At 52.9% G+C, this 15,855-nt stretch overlaps 1 protein-coding gene across 2 annotated transcripts in view; it reads left to right on the top strand.

Annotated features, from left to right (window-relative positions):
- The window catches only part of PPARGC1B (PPARG coactivator 1 beta), a 97,841-nt gene that overhangs the window by 68,591 nt on the left and 13,395 nt on the right, over positions 1-15,855 (top strand). The window contains exons 2-4 of one of the 2 annotated variants that reach the window (XM_008152197.3): positions 3,937-4,110; positions 10,535-10,750; positions 14,192-14,308. In XM_008152197.3, coding sequence (XP_008150419.2) covers positions 3,937-4,110; positions 10,535-10,750; positions 14,192-14,308 — 507 coding nt within the window. The remainder of the gene's footprint in view (positions 1-3,936; positions 4,111-10,534; positions 10,751-14,191; positions 14,309-15,855) is intronic. The other variant, XM_054717029.1, reaches the window with a different exon arrangement.

Here is a 15,855-nt window from a genome sequence, read left to right on the forward strand (position 1 = left end):
CGTGGCCCTCGGCAGGTAGTGAGCGCTCAAATAATAGCAGTGGCCTGGTCCTGTGCTGTGACCTCCCAGTTCCACCGCGGGGCCCCGGCAGGCGCCGGTACAGAGCAAGAAGGCCTCAAGTCAGACCTTTCCGAGAGAACTGGGTCATCCCGGCGCCCCTTCAGAAACCTCTCCAAATATGGAGAAGGCCGGGAGATCACTGCTCATGCAGTGCTTAAAGGTTTTTTGCCAGAGTGGCCTCAGCCCTAATCGACAAGGCCGCAGAGCTGAGGTTTCTGCATTTTTATGTCCTGGACACACTTGGAGTGTGTCGAGCTGCTATGGGTAATCAATAAGGGCAGTAGTCATGGGCATTTTATGGGTGTTTGTGAAGGAGGTGACATGGTTTTGATGGGAAGGATACTCACTGGGTGACCCCGAGTGAATCCATTATCCTCCGTGGGCCTCAGTTTCCATGTCTGCAGAGTGAAGGAGGGAGACAGGAGTTCTTAGGCAGCATCTCTGAAGGCCTACAAGTTAAGTACCAATTCCTTGCACACGTGTGCATCGCACACACGTATTTCATGGAGAGCATCAAAGCTCTCCATCGCTTTTGTTTGGTTCCTGAAGGGGCCTCTGAAGCCCAAATTGTCCACAATAACTCGCCTGGACAGCCTCTCAGGGCTGCTGATTCCTGGCCCGTCTGGGAGTCTGATGATAAAGTTATTGCTCAGCCTCAGGAAGCAAGTCCTACAGAGCCAGGTGCTCTGTTGCTGGGATGAAGGGGACCTGACCATAAAGGAGTAGCTCCCCACAGAGGTTATTGCTGGGGGTTTTGCTGGCCAGGGATGCCCCAGCGGCCAGCACCCTTGTGTCTCTGTGTTGGGCCCTCCGCCTACTCCACAGGCCCTCCTGTGTCCCTCCTTGCCCTTCTTTTGGATGCTATACCAGCCGAACCCACCTGCCTGCTTCTAAGCTGGTCCCGCCCCCATCGTACTTGGAGCAAACCCCAAATCTCTTACAATCCCTACCTGATCCGCCTCCACCTGCCTCTCTGAAGGCATCTGGTCAGTGCCTCATGCTCTGGGCTTGGTCCCCACTTGGGCCTCTGCCTTTGCTGGGCCCTCTGCCTGGAACGTTCTTCCCACCTCTTTCACCACCTGGCTCCTCCTTCCAGTGTCAACTCAGATATCGGCTCCTCCGGGAAGCCTTTCCTGACCCCCCCACCCCAAAGTAAGATAGATACCCGCCCCGTTAGCCTCCATCAGCGCACCTGGTTTGTTTCAGCAGCCCTACCATGACCTATAATGAAATACTTATGTGTTTTCTTCCCCCACAAAGATGTCCACTCGTGAAGGAATGAACTGAGTCTTCTGTGTCACTGTGCCTGGCTCGTAGCATTTACTAAGTGCACCCACCAGCATGGCTACAATTAAAATGAGTGACGGTGCTCAGTGCTGGTGAGGGTGTGGAGCAACTGGAACTCTCACACCGCTGATAGATGTCCAGTGGTACAACCTCTTTGGAAAACAAGTTGTAGCTTTTGTAAGTCACACACGCACTTACCATGGAACCCAGCAAGTCCACTCCTAGGTATTTACCCAAGAGAAATAAAGACATATGCCCACACAAAGGCTTCAAATATTGCAGACTTCATAATAGCTAAAAACTAAAACCAAACCAGTTGTCCATCTAAGGAAGTCCCCAAGAAGGGACTGAGAATCCACCCGAGTGTCCCTGCGGCCGAGGCAGTTGAGTGGTGGTCAGGGTGTTGGCAGGGCCTGGGGTGACACGGTGCTCAGTATTCGTGGTTGTTGAATGCACGTGGGCTGGGCAGGTGGAGGGCTCAGGTGGTTGGGGTGTCCCTGGAGGCAGAGGCTGCCCGAGCACCGTGCTCCCTGGCCTGAGCAGGGGACGGGCCACTCGAGAGAAGCTTGCCCTGGTGCTACCCATGCATGCCTCTTACAAAATGCCAATTAAGACATTTGACCTAAATTCGGATAAAAGCCTTTTTCCTGTGTCAAGTTGAGCTAATAATATACATTTATTCATAATTTATGAGGCCTAGTAAGTGGGAACAATTAAGGAAAAGGCCTCGCCAAACCTATTTCTCCTGTCACATAAGCTCTTTTCTTTTGTTCTCGAATGCCGTTCTGCCCCCTCTGCCTGCCATGAAATGCTGTTGTTTTTATTATTTAAAAAAAATGTGTTACTATTGCTGTGAGTTACCATTGCTTGAGCACTTGCCAAGCCAGGCTATACCGTTCTTTCATCTTAACCTTATGAGGCAGGCAGGGGTTTCCCATTTCACAGGTGAGGCAGCTGAGATTTGGAGGTGAAGGGACTGGCCCAGGGTTTCACAGCGGCTGACCGGGGGTCATGATTCAGGTCCGCCAGACCTCTGGACCTACTGTATTCCATTTCAGGGTCAAGTTGGCAGGAGCCCTCCTATTGGTAACTGTTAAACTTGGGAGATGGGGGTGAGAAAGCAATCGCCTTCTGATTGGGGAGGGGAGGTGAGGGGGGGAGGGGAGGGGAGGTTAGGCCTGAGAACCTGCGTTATTTCTAACATGGTCCAGCTGCTGCTGACACCGCCGGTCCTGGGACCACACTTTGAGAAGCACTGGTTCAGGCAGTGCTGCTACCAGAGTCCGCACCCCCACTGGCAGGTGGGCTCAGGGCCTTCCAGACCTTTTCCCGTGTGTTGCATACGTGTTATTGTACCCAGAGAAACGTGTAGCCTGGTTTTTCTCTTTACACATGTGGAATGCCTACGGGTATTTTGCAGTTTAGTTTCTTGTCTAACATGTCTTAAAGAGTATATAATATACAGCTACCTCATTCCCTTCAATAGCACCATAAGATTCCATGATACAGGTGATACTAGTTTTATTTACGTTGTCTAATAATGGGTGGTCTTCCACATGTTAGACTTTACAGATATTCCTGTAAAGTCCCTGGGAACACGGGTGTTTGTCCACAATATAGTACTCACTCGATAACATCCGCCATTATTATTATTTCGATATTTGTTGCTTTATTATTAACTAGAGGCCTGGTGCACGAAATTCATGCATGGGGGTGGGGGTGTCCCTCAGCCCAGCCTGCACCCTCTCCAATCTGGGACCCCTCGAGGGATGTCCGACTGCCCGTTTAGGCCCAATCCCGGGACATCCCTCTCACAATTCAGGACTGCTGGCTACCAACCACGCGCCTGCCCACCTGCCTGATTGCCCCTAACAGCTTCTGCCTGCCAGCCTGATCACCCCCTAACCACTCCCCTGCCAGCCTGACCGACACCTAACTGCTCCCCTGCTGGCCTGATTGCCCCTAACTGCCCTCCCCTGCCAGCCTGGTCCCTCCTAACTGCTCTCCCCTACAGGCTTGTTCCCCCCCCATCCCCAGCTGTCCTTCCCTGCTGGCCTGATCACCCACAACTGCCCTCCCCTGCTGGCCATCTTGTGGTGGCCATCTTGTGTCCACATGGGGGTGGCCATCTTGTGTGTTGGACTGATGGCCAATTTGCATATTACCTCTTTATTATATAGGATATGGAGGGATTGTTGTCTTCCAGAAATCTCCTTTCAGCTGGGGGCAGGCACGGAAAGGAGTAGGTCTCTATTTACAGGTCCTCGTAAAGTTTTCAACAAAACATTGCTGCTAAGAGAAAAGAGGTGCTACGTGGGCAGGGCCTTGAGGGATATAGAGGAGTGAGAGGAGAAGGGGAGAGAACAGCGGGCAGGATTGCACTGCCAGGGCCTGGCTTAGCTCCTGGCACACTCAAAAGATGCAAGAGAGTGGGGCAGAACTTGACATTTCTTGGTCATTTGGCAAAATGGCCTTGGCCAAGGGCGGCTGAAGGTCCGGCCGGACTGGCAGCATCATGAGTAGGATGGTCCCCGCTTGGGGTTAGCCAAGCTCAGCTCTGACCAGCCTCCCTCCTTCCTGTCTCCTCAGGGTGTGGGGTCCGAGGAGGAGCAACTCTGCGCTGACTTTCCAGAGCTTGACCTCTCCCAGCTGGATGTCAGCGACTTCGACTCGGCCACCTGCTTCGGGGAGCTGCAGTGGTGCCCCGAGAGCTCCGATACCGAGCCCAGCCAGTACAGCCCCGACGACCAGGAGCTTTTCCAGGTATGACCTCCCGCGCAGCTGCCCCTGCCCCGCCGTGGCCCTCTCTGCCCCTGAAAGCCTGGCTCCGCTCGCACCACCTTCTTCTGCACTTGCTCATGCAAAGAGGTCTCCTCTTGGGACTACAAAGCTCTTACGACTGTGTCTCTTGCCCTGGATCTGCACTTGATCTTCGGCAGCTCTCATCCTTGCCAGGCCTCTGGAAAGTGAGGGTTGGGAAGAGCTGCTCCCTCTATCCTCCCCCCCACCTCCCCACCAATCCCAATCAGAACCCAGTCCCTCTGCAGGTCAGGGCAGGTTCCAAGTCCTCCCTTCCCTGTGATATCTCACTCAATTCTCTTCTCTATCCTGTGAGGCAGGCATGATTATTTCCCCATTTTGCAGATGAGGAGACTGAGGATCGGAGGGTTGAAGGCATGTCGCCAGGGCCAATTACCTAATCAGTAACGAGCTAGATTCAAACCCAGTCTGCCTGCCTTCCAAGCCAGGGCTTTATAGCCACGATGATGCCATAAGGGGAATGCCTCACATTTACTGAGCAGCTGCTCCGTGGCAGGACTGCCCTGCTTGCGTATATTAATTCACTTAATTCTCTGAACAACTCTCAGACATAAGTACAGTTATCTCCATTTTTCAATTGGAGCCTAGAGGGTCTTTAAAAGAGGCAGTGCTGAGAACCGCTGTGTATACACATACGCCTCTCATCCTGCGAGCTCCCAGCCCCGGGGCACGTACTGGGTGATGTTTCCTTTAAGAAGCCCTCTAACGTGGAATACTAGGATGTCTGAGGTTTGCTTCAGAATAAAGCAAGCTCAGGAACATTTGAGATCTGGCTTCCTGGCATAGGTCATCAGTTTGGCTCAAATGAACTCCCACACAAAAAAGAATAAGGCAAGCTCTGCGTGCATTTGCGTGTGTGGGTGTGTTGGTGACCTGGAGGGTAACAGATGAAAGGAGATTGGCCATGTTGTTGAGGCTGGGTGATGGGTACATTCAAGTTCATTATTCTTTCCTTGAAATGTGCTCCCCCATGAAGACTCGGGGGAGGAGACCTGGCTCCCTGCACCTGTCTGGCACTGTAGTAATAACCACAGCAGCATCCCATGTGCCACTTGCCCTGCAGGTGCGCCATAGCGTCACCTCGGATGGTCCGGAAGATGATATCGTTGCCTCCAGACACGTTTACGAGCTCACTCTGTGTGTCAGGCACTGTGTTCATCAGTGCACAGAGCAGCCTAGAGGGGAGAGGGATCCTGGATCAGCTGACACGTAAATAAACTGTGGTCATTGCACTGGGGGCACAAAAGGAAATGAACTGGGACGAAAAGGGGTTCTAAAGATTGGGTGTCAGGGAAGGCCTCAGGGAGGAGATGCTTCAGCTGAACAGTGGGGAGGAGGAGCCTCGTGGAGACCAACGAGCAGGGACAGAGGAAACAGTGAGTGCAGAGCTGGGGAGCAGGAACAGAAGGGCTGTGGGGTAGAAGCTAAGGGGAGACCAGGAGATAGTCAGAGAGGTAGGCAGGGCCAGATCACGCAGGGTCTGTGGGCTAACGTAAGGAGTTTGATTTTTTTCCCCAGGCTATTCTGATATATAAGTAAAGGACTATTAATAACCCATTTTACAGGTGAGGACAGTGAAGCTCAGAGAGGTTAAGTAACTTGCCCAAGGTCCCACAGCTAGGAAGGGTCAAGGTGTAGACTAACCTAGGAACCCGTACCCCTCACTGCTACCCAGCCTCTCTGCCAACCCCATGAGGACCAGCAGGGCTGGACTCCAGGTCTGGCTCCATCTGGTGACCTTCATTCTTTACGTGAAAAAAGGGAATGAGACCTACGCTATGCTGCTCCCTCCCTCAGAAGGTGCCAACTTCCAGAAAATGCTTTTATGTGTGGAGACTGATGAGTGAGAGGGATTTAGATGCTGCAAGGAGACCATCCCCTGCTTACTCAGAGATTGGCCGGTCCAACTAGCAAGATCCTGCCAAGGTCCTACTATGTGCATGGCATGGTCTCAGACACAAGTCAGCTTGGTGCGGCCCCCCGGGCTCCCAGCTGGCAAGGAAGGCAGAATCCTCACAGATGCTTAGGACTATGCAGAACTCTGCCCACCCAGCCCCTCTCCCCTTGCTGGCCTGTGCTCCCCACCTGCTCCCAAGACTAGGCCAGTTCCACCCATTATACACTAATGCACCTCTGTGCCTGTGATTATGTGATCGGTGCCTGATTCCCGCCCTGCCCCCTCGTAAGCCCCATGAGCGTGGGGACCTGATGGCATTGTGCATTGTTACAGTCCCAGCGCTCTGCACAGAGCCTGGCACTTTCTCAGGCTTAATACATATTTACCAAATGACTACATCCTTCAGTGCCCAGCTCTCATGTTGGCTCCTTCCAAGGAACTTGGTCAGTTACTTCCTCTCATGGGTTCGCATCTTGTGTGTGTGTATGTGCATATGTGTGCACACGTGTGTGTTTATATGTGTCCTTTAGACTTCAAGCTCCTTGGAGGACAAACAGCATTTTATTCGTCTGTGTGGGCCCTCACCCACTGTCAGGACTCAATCGTATGAAGGCACCGATTGTAATGTTTCTTTCCTACCAAGGCCAGGTGTGAGCCGGTCCACAACCTTGAGCGGGGACTCGGGGGTCATAGGTTCTTCCCCCTCCTGCCACTAGCTGGGGCAGCTTCCGCACTCGACCAGTGGGACTCAGAGCAGTGCTGCCTTGTGTCACAGGTGTGAACTAACAGTCAAATGACACCATTGCTATGGAAACAGACCGGGAGAGTGAAGAACAAGCTACTGGGACAGGTTTGACAACGCCTCGGGGGCAGGGACCGTGCCTTCCATGTCTCTGTCTGCCCCGAGGCCTAGGGTTGGGGCCACACAGGCACTCTGTAAGCATTTTTGGAGGAAGCGGGCGTTTGGTTGTTCTCTTATGCTGTGCCGTGTGGCCCTGGACAAGTAGCTAGCTTCCTTTGTTTGGGCCTCAGTTTCCCCACGTGAGCAATGAAGAGGGAGCATGGATTCAATCAGTGGTTCTTAATCTGTTGGGGGAGAGTCGCAGGGTCCTTTAGATTCGGATGAAATCTATGGACCAACTCCCAGTAAAAAAGGGGGAAACGAATTTCCTGGGTTTCCCAGGCTCCCGTTAAGCCCTCCCCACCCCACCCCCCGCCTTATCCCCTCCCAGGACAATAGAGGATTTCAGAGTGTCCTTCCCACCCTGATGCCTAAATTCTGTTCTGTGACATTCCTTCAAGCACTCTAGGCCCAAAATGAAGCGTTTCCCCCAGATTTCGTACAGACGCCTTTCCTCTAGCTTGAAACCGGCTCAGGAAGGTTGGGGGTGGGGCTGAGTCTATTAATATCCCTTCCTCCGCTGATTAACTCTCCATTAATTTACACTCCGTTTCCAAGCAGAGCTGGGGGAGCCGAGCTAATGGGCCAGGAAGGGGAGCGGGGTGGCACAGCCCCCTGTACTGTATTATCCTCCCGGGCTGATGGGATGATGCTGTGGGCAGGAATAGCCTTTCTTCCCAGGGAGGGCTGAGGAGATGGTGGAGGCCTTTTGTTAGTCATTTTGTTGATGCCAACCTGTTGGGGGCTTCTTGAGGTCTCTGCCTTTCTGTGTCCATCTGAGCACAGCGCCTGGCACACAGCAAGTCCTTGACCCCGTCCTCTGACTGGCTGTCTTGTGTGACCTTGACAAGTGTCTTTCCTGGACCTTCATTCCCCCACCCTGAAAAGAACAGCAAGTAAGATTCCCTGTGAGCGCCACCTGTGCGGCACTGGCCCTTGTTGCCTGGAAGGCTGTGCAGAGAGAGATGCTGGCGAGGAAGGAACAGCCACATCTGCTTAGCAGTAAGGGGCGTGGTAGCACTTAGGTCACGTGGTTGACATCCCTGGTCTCTGTGTGATCCGAGAGGGATCAGCTGATATTCGTGATAATTCATAGTATCTCTGGGCCATCGGCCACCTCTGTGAAAGGGAATTCTCATTCCATCCAGTGCTTGATGACATCATTTCTGAGTAACATTCCTCTAGAATCTATTCTTTGAAACCCTAATCTCAGTCTCTCCTCGTGGCCAGAATGCATCGTGTGGGTCATTCATTCTTCCACGCAAAAAATCTGCCCGGGTGCCTCCCATGCTTCAGGATCTGTCTGGGCATGGAAGTGCTTTCATCATGACCTCCAGACTTGCCTTCCTCGTAGAACTGGAGGGAGGCTGGCCAGGGATCATGGCTTCCCATTTTACAGCAAAGCAGTGAGGCTTAGATCAGAGCCCCGAGCGATCAGCCCCAAGAGTGGTCATTGAGCCCCAGGTTCCAAGGCCTTAACTCCCCGTCAGGCTAGACAAGATTGCTCTGGGAACAAGGGGGCTCTGGTCTTTGGGTTGGGAGTGGGGGGAGGGGAGTCAAGTGAGCTCCATTGCATTCTTGAGCCAGAGTCCATGGGTCCAGATCTACCCTTGGTCCTCCCCATCCCCAGAGCTTGGGTCAGGCCCAAGCAAAACCTCCTTTTGACCTTTCTTTTATTCTTAGCTGTGTTCCAAAAATGACAAACGCGTTTGTTCTCTTCTCCCCATGCCCCCCTTCGAATCACTCAGCTGCTGCTCCGGCTGCAAGGCCTGGAACAGATTTAGTGGGGCCAAAAGGCTGTCACGAGATGCGTATTTCAGATGAACTTCCTGAAGAAAGGATAAACAGCCTGACCTGGGATGGGAAAGCGTGCTGGGGGAGGCATCATGTGACAGCATGTGCTGCCAGAACAGGCCCAGCGACCAGGGATTACTAAATGAGGTCCTCGCTGCCTCGCCGAGAAGCAGGGTGAGCCCCGCAGTCCAGGCCCCTGGGCGTGGGCTGGTGGGCTGGGAGTGTGCTCACTGACCCTCCTTGCTGTGGATCTTAGACATCAGAGAACGAAGGGTCTGGTTCATCTGTGCGTGGAGTGCTCGGTGCCCTGCCTCTGTCCTGGATTTGCTGTGTGACCCTGGACACCTCGCTCAAACTCTACGAGCCTCAGTTTCCCCAACTGTGAGACAGAGACTGGAATGGCACCCCCCCCCCTTACAGGTTGCTGTGAGGCAGTATTTACAAAGCCACATTCTTTGTCCCAGGCCTTTCGTACTTGCTTTTCCCTCTGCCTCGAACCTTCGTTCCTCCCCCTTCTGCCTGGCTGGTGCCTTCTCATCTTTCAGGGCTCCTAGTGTACGTTTCAGCTGCTCAGCGCAGCCTTCTTTGACCCCCAAAATAACCCGTGAATCTTCACCCTGTTCTTATTCTGCATCACAGCTTCCTTTTATCTTCTTCCCAGCCTTCCGCGTTCCCTGAAATGATCTTGTTTGTTTCCTTGTTTCACTCTTTTCTCCACGGGAGTGTAAGCTCCGTGAGGGGCTGTATCGGTCTTGGCATGTTGTGTCACCAGTGCCCAGACAGCGCCAGGCACAGAGTAGCCATTCGGTCCGTATGTGTTAGGGGAAGGGAGGGAGGAAAGAGATGAAGGAAGAATGGTAGCTACCACCACCACCACTACCACCATCATCATCTTTATTATCATCAGCACTATCAATGTCATCATCATCACCACCATCACTGTCATCATCTTCATCACCATCACCATCATCACCACCGTATCATCATCATCACCACCATTATCACATGAATTTAAGTAGTTTAAGTAGTAGTGGTGGTGGTGGTGGTAGTAATAAGTACTTAGATGTTAACTTATTTAGTCCTCAATAATAACCTTATGAAGTAGGTATTACCATTTGACAGGTGAAAAAAACTAAGGAACTTGCCTAAGGACACGTAGTTGAAAAGTATGGGTTCTGGGATTCAACCTCAGCTCCAGAGCCCAAACCCCTAACCACCACACTAACTACCTCTCTGTGAGTGAGTGAGTGAGGCAAGCAGGCCCTGGGAACCTGCAGGGAGATGGTAGCTGTGGTTGTCCTTGTCGTAGTTGAACCCTGAAGCTTCTAGCCTTTCCACTGCCTGCCTGGGCCCAAGGGTTAGAGCCGCTGGGACCCGCAGTGGGGTGCTGCTACCAGGGGCATAGACGGACCTCGGGGCTATGTCCCAGGGGTTGAATGCGGGAGGCTGTGGTGCAGAGCTGCTGTCCTTGGTAGGGGGGACAGGTCTTGGTGGAGCACAGCCCAGACTGGGACTCCCAGGGCAAGACCATTTTCCTCTCTCCTGCTGCCTGCTCCTAAACGTCTGAGGTTCTTGGCGTTGATAACACAGTTCCTGGGCATCTTCTCCCGCAGCACTCTGTGAGAACCTGATGGGGGAAGCATCCTAGAGGGTCTGGCAGGAGGGTGATGATGGTGCAGCAGCGTGTGCACAGCAGGCTTCTGCCGTGAAAACCGCTGAGCCGAGGTATGACTAACCGTGTTCCCTCTCTGCTCCACCCGTGCTCCCTACTTCAGATAATCGACAGTGAGAATGAGGCCCTCCTGGCGGCGCTCACCAAGACCCTGGATGACATCCCTGAAGATGACGTGGGTCTGGCTGCCTTCCCGGCCCTGGACGGTGGGGACACACCATCCTGCACTTCCGTTTCGCCTGCCCCCTCATCTGCGCCCCCCAGCCCCTCCCTGGAGAGCCCCCCGGCCAGGGCCCCAGAGGTGGATGAGCTCTCACTGGTGAGAACCTATTTCCAGTCAAAGAGACGGTGGTGGCCTGGGATGTGGTGCTTGGTTGAAGGGCTGGTGGGTTTTGGGAAACCGGCTGCAGCCCCTGTAGAGGTCTCCGTGCCTCAGGGACAATGGGGTTCACAGAAGACATTGATGGGGGGCCTCCCTGGCCTCACCTTCACCACCCGTACAGCTGGGCTAGCCACAGAGTCTTCACACACATCTGTAGGCCCTTGGAGGTTTCATGGATTGACCTTGATTGTGTTGCAAAACCTTGAAATTACATGCAAGCATTTTCCTAAATATTAGGAAACACACACACCGTAAAAATCAAGCAGGTGTGACAGTGAGAAGCAAAACTTCCTTACTTGTCTCACGATTGCTTTTTCCTTCCCCAGAGTGTACTGTGGTTACTGATCTGTTATATGACATTCCTCTTCCACTTTTTTAATTTTTTACGACACAAAGGGAGCCTGCGTTGCATTCTGCTCTGCACCTTGCTTTTCACAGTGTAACTGCGTGTCTTTGCAGTGCTTTCAAATGGGTACAGGCCGCTCTGTTCCGTCCTTTTTCTTGGCTGCATAGTGTTCCTTTGTAAGGACATACCATGGCTTATGTAACCAGCCCCCTTGTGGATGGATATTTATGTTGTTCCAACTCCTTTATTGCTACAGTGCTGTAGTCACTGCCCTGGCTCAGTGGCCTTTGCCACATGTGAGTGGATAAATTTCCTAGAAATGGAATTCTCGGGTCTACAGATACATGGTTGTTTGTTTTTCCCAGTTTAGACAGATACTTCCAGATTGTCCTCCAAACAGGTTGGACTGGTTTATACTTCCATCAGCAAAAGTTAAATGCTCTCTGTGTGAGTCTGTGCGGAATGTGGGAATGTGCACATGGGGTCACAGCTTTCTGGGGAGAAGGTCTCAGCTTTTATGAGATCCTCAAAGGGGTCTGGACCTCGAGTTGCTCATAGCATTTGCCCTTGATTCAGGCTGAGGTTACAAATGCCAAGATGTACTGGGGTGTGAAGTCCAGCTTCACTCACCTGTGTCCGGCTCCTTACCTTGGTGCTGTGGCTCCTGGAGGCTGGGGAGACCCGGAAAATCAGCCTGTTGGAACTGGGGAGGTCTTGGGTCATGGAGAGTTTTGAGCTAGAAAGGCCTTTGACCCAGAGTGGGGAGGGCCCCTTCTGTGGCACAGCAAGTCGGTGTGCCCATGAACACGAGAACCCAGGACGCCGTTCCTTCTTTCCTGCTTCTTTTAAGTTCCCCAAAGGAGTGTGAACCATTTAGTGAGCACCTTGGATGTGCTGGACATATGAGTATGTTCAGTCCCACATTGTGGCTCCTGCGAGAGGGCCCTGCTTCCTGTAAGATTAGAATCAGACCTCCTGGGTTTGAATCCCCGCCCCACCGTTTAACCTCTCTGACTCAGCTTCCTGGTTTGTACGGTGAGGTCAAAAACAGTGCCTATCTCAAAGGCAGTAGGTAATACACGTAAACCACTTAGAACAGGGCCTGGCACACAGAAGTTGCTCAATAAATGCTCTCTAAGTCATGATCCTGGCACGACCGTTACTAGTCGTAACAAGAGGAATTCTCAGTGCCATTTCTGTGTGGGGCTCTGGAGCAGGACCAAACCTCTGCGAGGCAGAGAGCGACCCCTGCTGGTCACAGACTGTTCCCTCCTGTGCCTTGACTGCATCCCACACGTTTTTGAGCAGTGTTTCGGGCACTGAGCTAGGCACACGGGAAACAGACTCCTAGTACACTGTCCGAGTTAGAAAGGCCCTGAGATGTCCACAGGCTCAGTTCTTAACCTGGAGTCGTGGATGCCAGAGAGCCCACCATTGGCTTGACAAAGGCCCATGGACATCTACAAACCTGTGCGTTTTTCTGAGGTCAGCAGCTTCCAGCATATTCTTAGAGGGACTCCTGAGTAAAAAAAAAAAAAAAAGAAAGAAAGGTTCAGGTATAGTTATTTAATCTACCTGCCCCTGTTATTCCAATGGAGAAACCAAGGCCCAGAGAGGGAAAGGTCTCATGCTGAGTTGGGCTGAGCTGGGCCAGAACCAGGCCCCTTCCCTCCAGTCCGCAGAACGTTTCCTGTCCACGTCAGAGAATCACAGATGTGTGTGTGTGTTGGTTTGGGGTCCAGGTGGGGATCCTCCAGCTCCTACAGGAGTGTGGGATGGCCTTTTCTCTGCTTCCTGGGCCTTTGGCACTCCTTGTTGGGACAACCTGGGGGATATGACCCCCAAGGCAGCACTCGGTGCTTTAGCAAAAACCTGCCATACTTCCTGGCTTGCTCACAGCCGTGGCCGAGATCGGATCCCTGGTAGGGCTCCAGTTGCACTCAGCTCCCTGCTAGCTCGGCTATGATACGTTGTGTGCCTGCCCTCTGGATGCAGACGTGTAAGTGTCTCAGCAGTTTTTATAGAAACACTAGAAAAGCCAGACAAGCTGAAGTGTCACATGCTTCTTCTTGTGTAGAAACGTTGGGTGGCCGGAGGCGCTATGTGTATAGTATTAAGTACAGAGAGCTGATTGTCTAACAGCCCCAGACACACACAAGCATCCCAATAAAATGTAAATCCTTTTCAAAACTAATTACCTAAGAAGACTATCTGTGACTTTGAGAAACCCAACCAGATCTTGAGTCATGTCTGCCCATTCTGTTAGTACGATGTGCAGGGTAGGGCAAAAGCAGGTCTCCAGTTGTGAGTACACGAAACACAGAGTTTATTCTTGTATTATTATTATTATGTATTCATTATGGTGTTACTTTCCATACAAACAACTTTAAATCTACTTTTGCCCCACTCTGTATATTGGGAACATAGTCTAGGTCAGTGGTTGGCAAACCGTGGCTCGCGAGCCACATGTGGCTCTTTGGCCCCTTGAGTGTGGCTCTTCCACAAAATGCCATGTGCGGGCGCGCACGTACAGTGCGATTGAAACTTCATGGCCCATCCGCAGAAGTTGGTTTTCGGCTCTCAAAAGAAATTTCAATCGTTGTACTGTTGATATTTGGCTCTGTTGACTAATGAGTTTGCCGACCACTGACCTAGGTCAGTGGTCGGCAAACTCATTAGTCAACTGAGCCAAATATCAACAGTACAACGATTGAAATTTCTTTTGAGAGCCAAATTTTTTAAACTTAAACTTCTTCTAACGTCACTTCTTCAAAATAGACTTGCCCAGGCCGTGGTATTTTGTGAAGAGCCACACTCAAGGGGCCAAAGAGCCGCATGTGGCTCGTGAGCCGCGGTTTGCCGACCATGGGTCTAGGTCATTGAATGCCTGTCCTATGTTCTTCCCAGGTCCTGTGATGACCGGGTCAGGGCGTGATCAGTCCGAGGGGCTTGCTGGGGCTCGGGCCTCTCCGTCCTCCATGGCCTCTGGCTGTGGCTCAGCCCAGCTTCTCTTCTCTCTGCTTCTCCCGCAGCTGCAGAAGCTCCTGCTTGCCACATCCTACCCAGCGTCCAGCTCCGATTCCCAGAAGGAAGGGGCTGCCTGGCGCCGGACCAGCCTCAGGTCCAAAAGTCAGCGGCCTTGTGTCAAGGTATTTCTGCATGCGCCCTAAAACCCATCTGGCCCCCAGGTGGCTGGGGGTGGGGGTGCAACCTTCAGCTCTTGTTAGGGGTTTCAAGTTCAGTCGACTTCCACCTTCCCCCCTTCCTCCTCCCGCAGTCCTTGTACCTGGTGTGCTGGGCACTTCATGAGACCCAGGCCAGGTTGGGGTTCCAGGCAGTGTCAGACACTGGGCTAGAGTAGGGACAAGGGAGGCGTGGCCTGTCCTCAGGGGGCTTTTCCTATGTGGTGACAGCGTGAAACAGATCTTGTGGTTTGGAGACCACAGTAAGGAGCTGGGTTTCTTTTGGGGGAGCCGTGGGGAGTTGGCAGCTGTATTATGAACACCCAGGAGCTAAGCCAGACCTTTCCCCCACTTGGGCTCCGTCTTCCGAGACTTCCCAGGAGAGGTTTCAGTTTCGGGGGCGATTTCCCAGCGCCCCTGTTACTCACAGCCTGCACGCAGCCCTCCCCCTCTCGCCATGGGACACTCCTGCAGGGACTGGCCTGCAGTCCCACCTCACGGCAGAGTGGGGTGGCCTCTCTCGGACCCTGGCTCTGTGTAGGAACCTGTCCCCATGCCCTCTCCCTGGCTGAGTTCCAAAACAAAGGACCGCCCCTTACGTTCTGTTCTGTGGAGCGGGCAGCAGCTCAGCTCCTTGATGAGCAGGCTCTCTGTCCTGCGGGAAGCTAGGAAGTGCCCCAGAGATGTGAGACACGCCTGACAGCCATCTGGCCCAGCAGACACAGGTGCCCTGGAGGAGAGCCCTGGGTAGACCAATGGGGACAGGGAGGCTGGTCAGAGTCTCTGGGGCCACATTTCAGAGGGCCCCCCAGTACCTGGCCAAGGGGTCTTCCCTTTATCTGATGGGCACTGGGAAGCGATTGAGTTTATCTTCTTCTTTTTTTAAATATATATTTATTGATTTCAGAGAGGAAGGGAGAGAGAGAGAGACATCAATGATGAGAGATGTTCCTGCACAGCCCACACTGGGGATTGAGCCCGCAACCTGGGCATGTGCCCTGGCCGGGAATGGAACTGTGACCTCTTGGTTCATGGTCGATGCTCAACCACTGAGCCGCGCCAGCCGGGCTCTTTTGTATTTTTTTAACAGCTTTATGGAGGTGCCACTTACATATAAAAGGCACCTGTTTTGGAAACACAACCCAATGATTTTTAGTAAATTTGCAGGGTCTCATCGTCATCACCACAACCAGTTTTAGAACATTTCCTCCATCCCAGAAAGATCCCGTGCCCCACTTATAGTTAATCCCTGTTCCCACGCCTGCCCCGGGCAACCAACAATGTCTTCCTGGCGCTGTTACTGAGGCAGCGGGCAGGGCTGTGGGGCGGCAGGGCAGGCTCTGCTGTGGCTCTGGAAGGGGTGAAATCCAGGCCAGGAGGCCGGTCATTCCTTCGTCCCTCATCGCCTGAGCACAGCCAGGTGCCGGGCTCTGCGCTGGGGACACAATGCGTGAAACCTGGCAGTGTTGGGTGACCCTTCCTGAGCCCGGCCAGTGGCTGCAGGGGTGGGGCCG

This window comes from Eptesicus fuscus, chromosome 6, assembly GCF_027574615.1.
Source record: "Eptesicus fuscus isolate TK198812 chromosome 6, DD_ASM_mEF_20220401, whole genome shotgun sequence".
Taxonomy (NCBI): domain Eukaryota; kingdom Metazoa; phylum Chordata; class Mammalia; order Chiroptera; family Vespertilionidae; genus Eptesicus; species Eptesicus fuscus.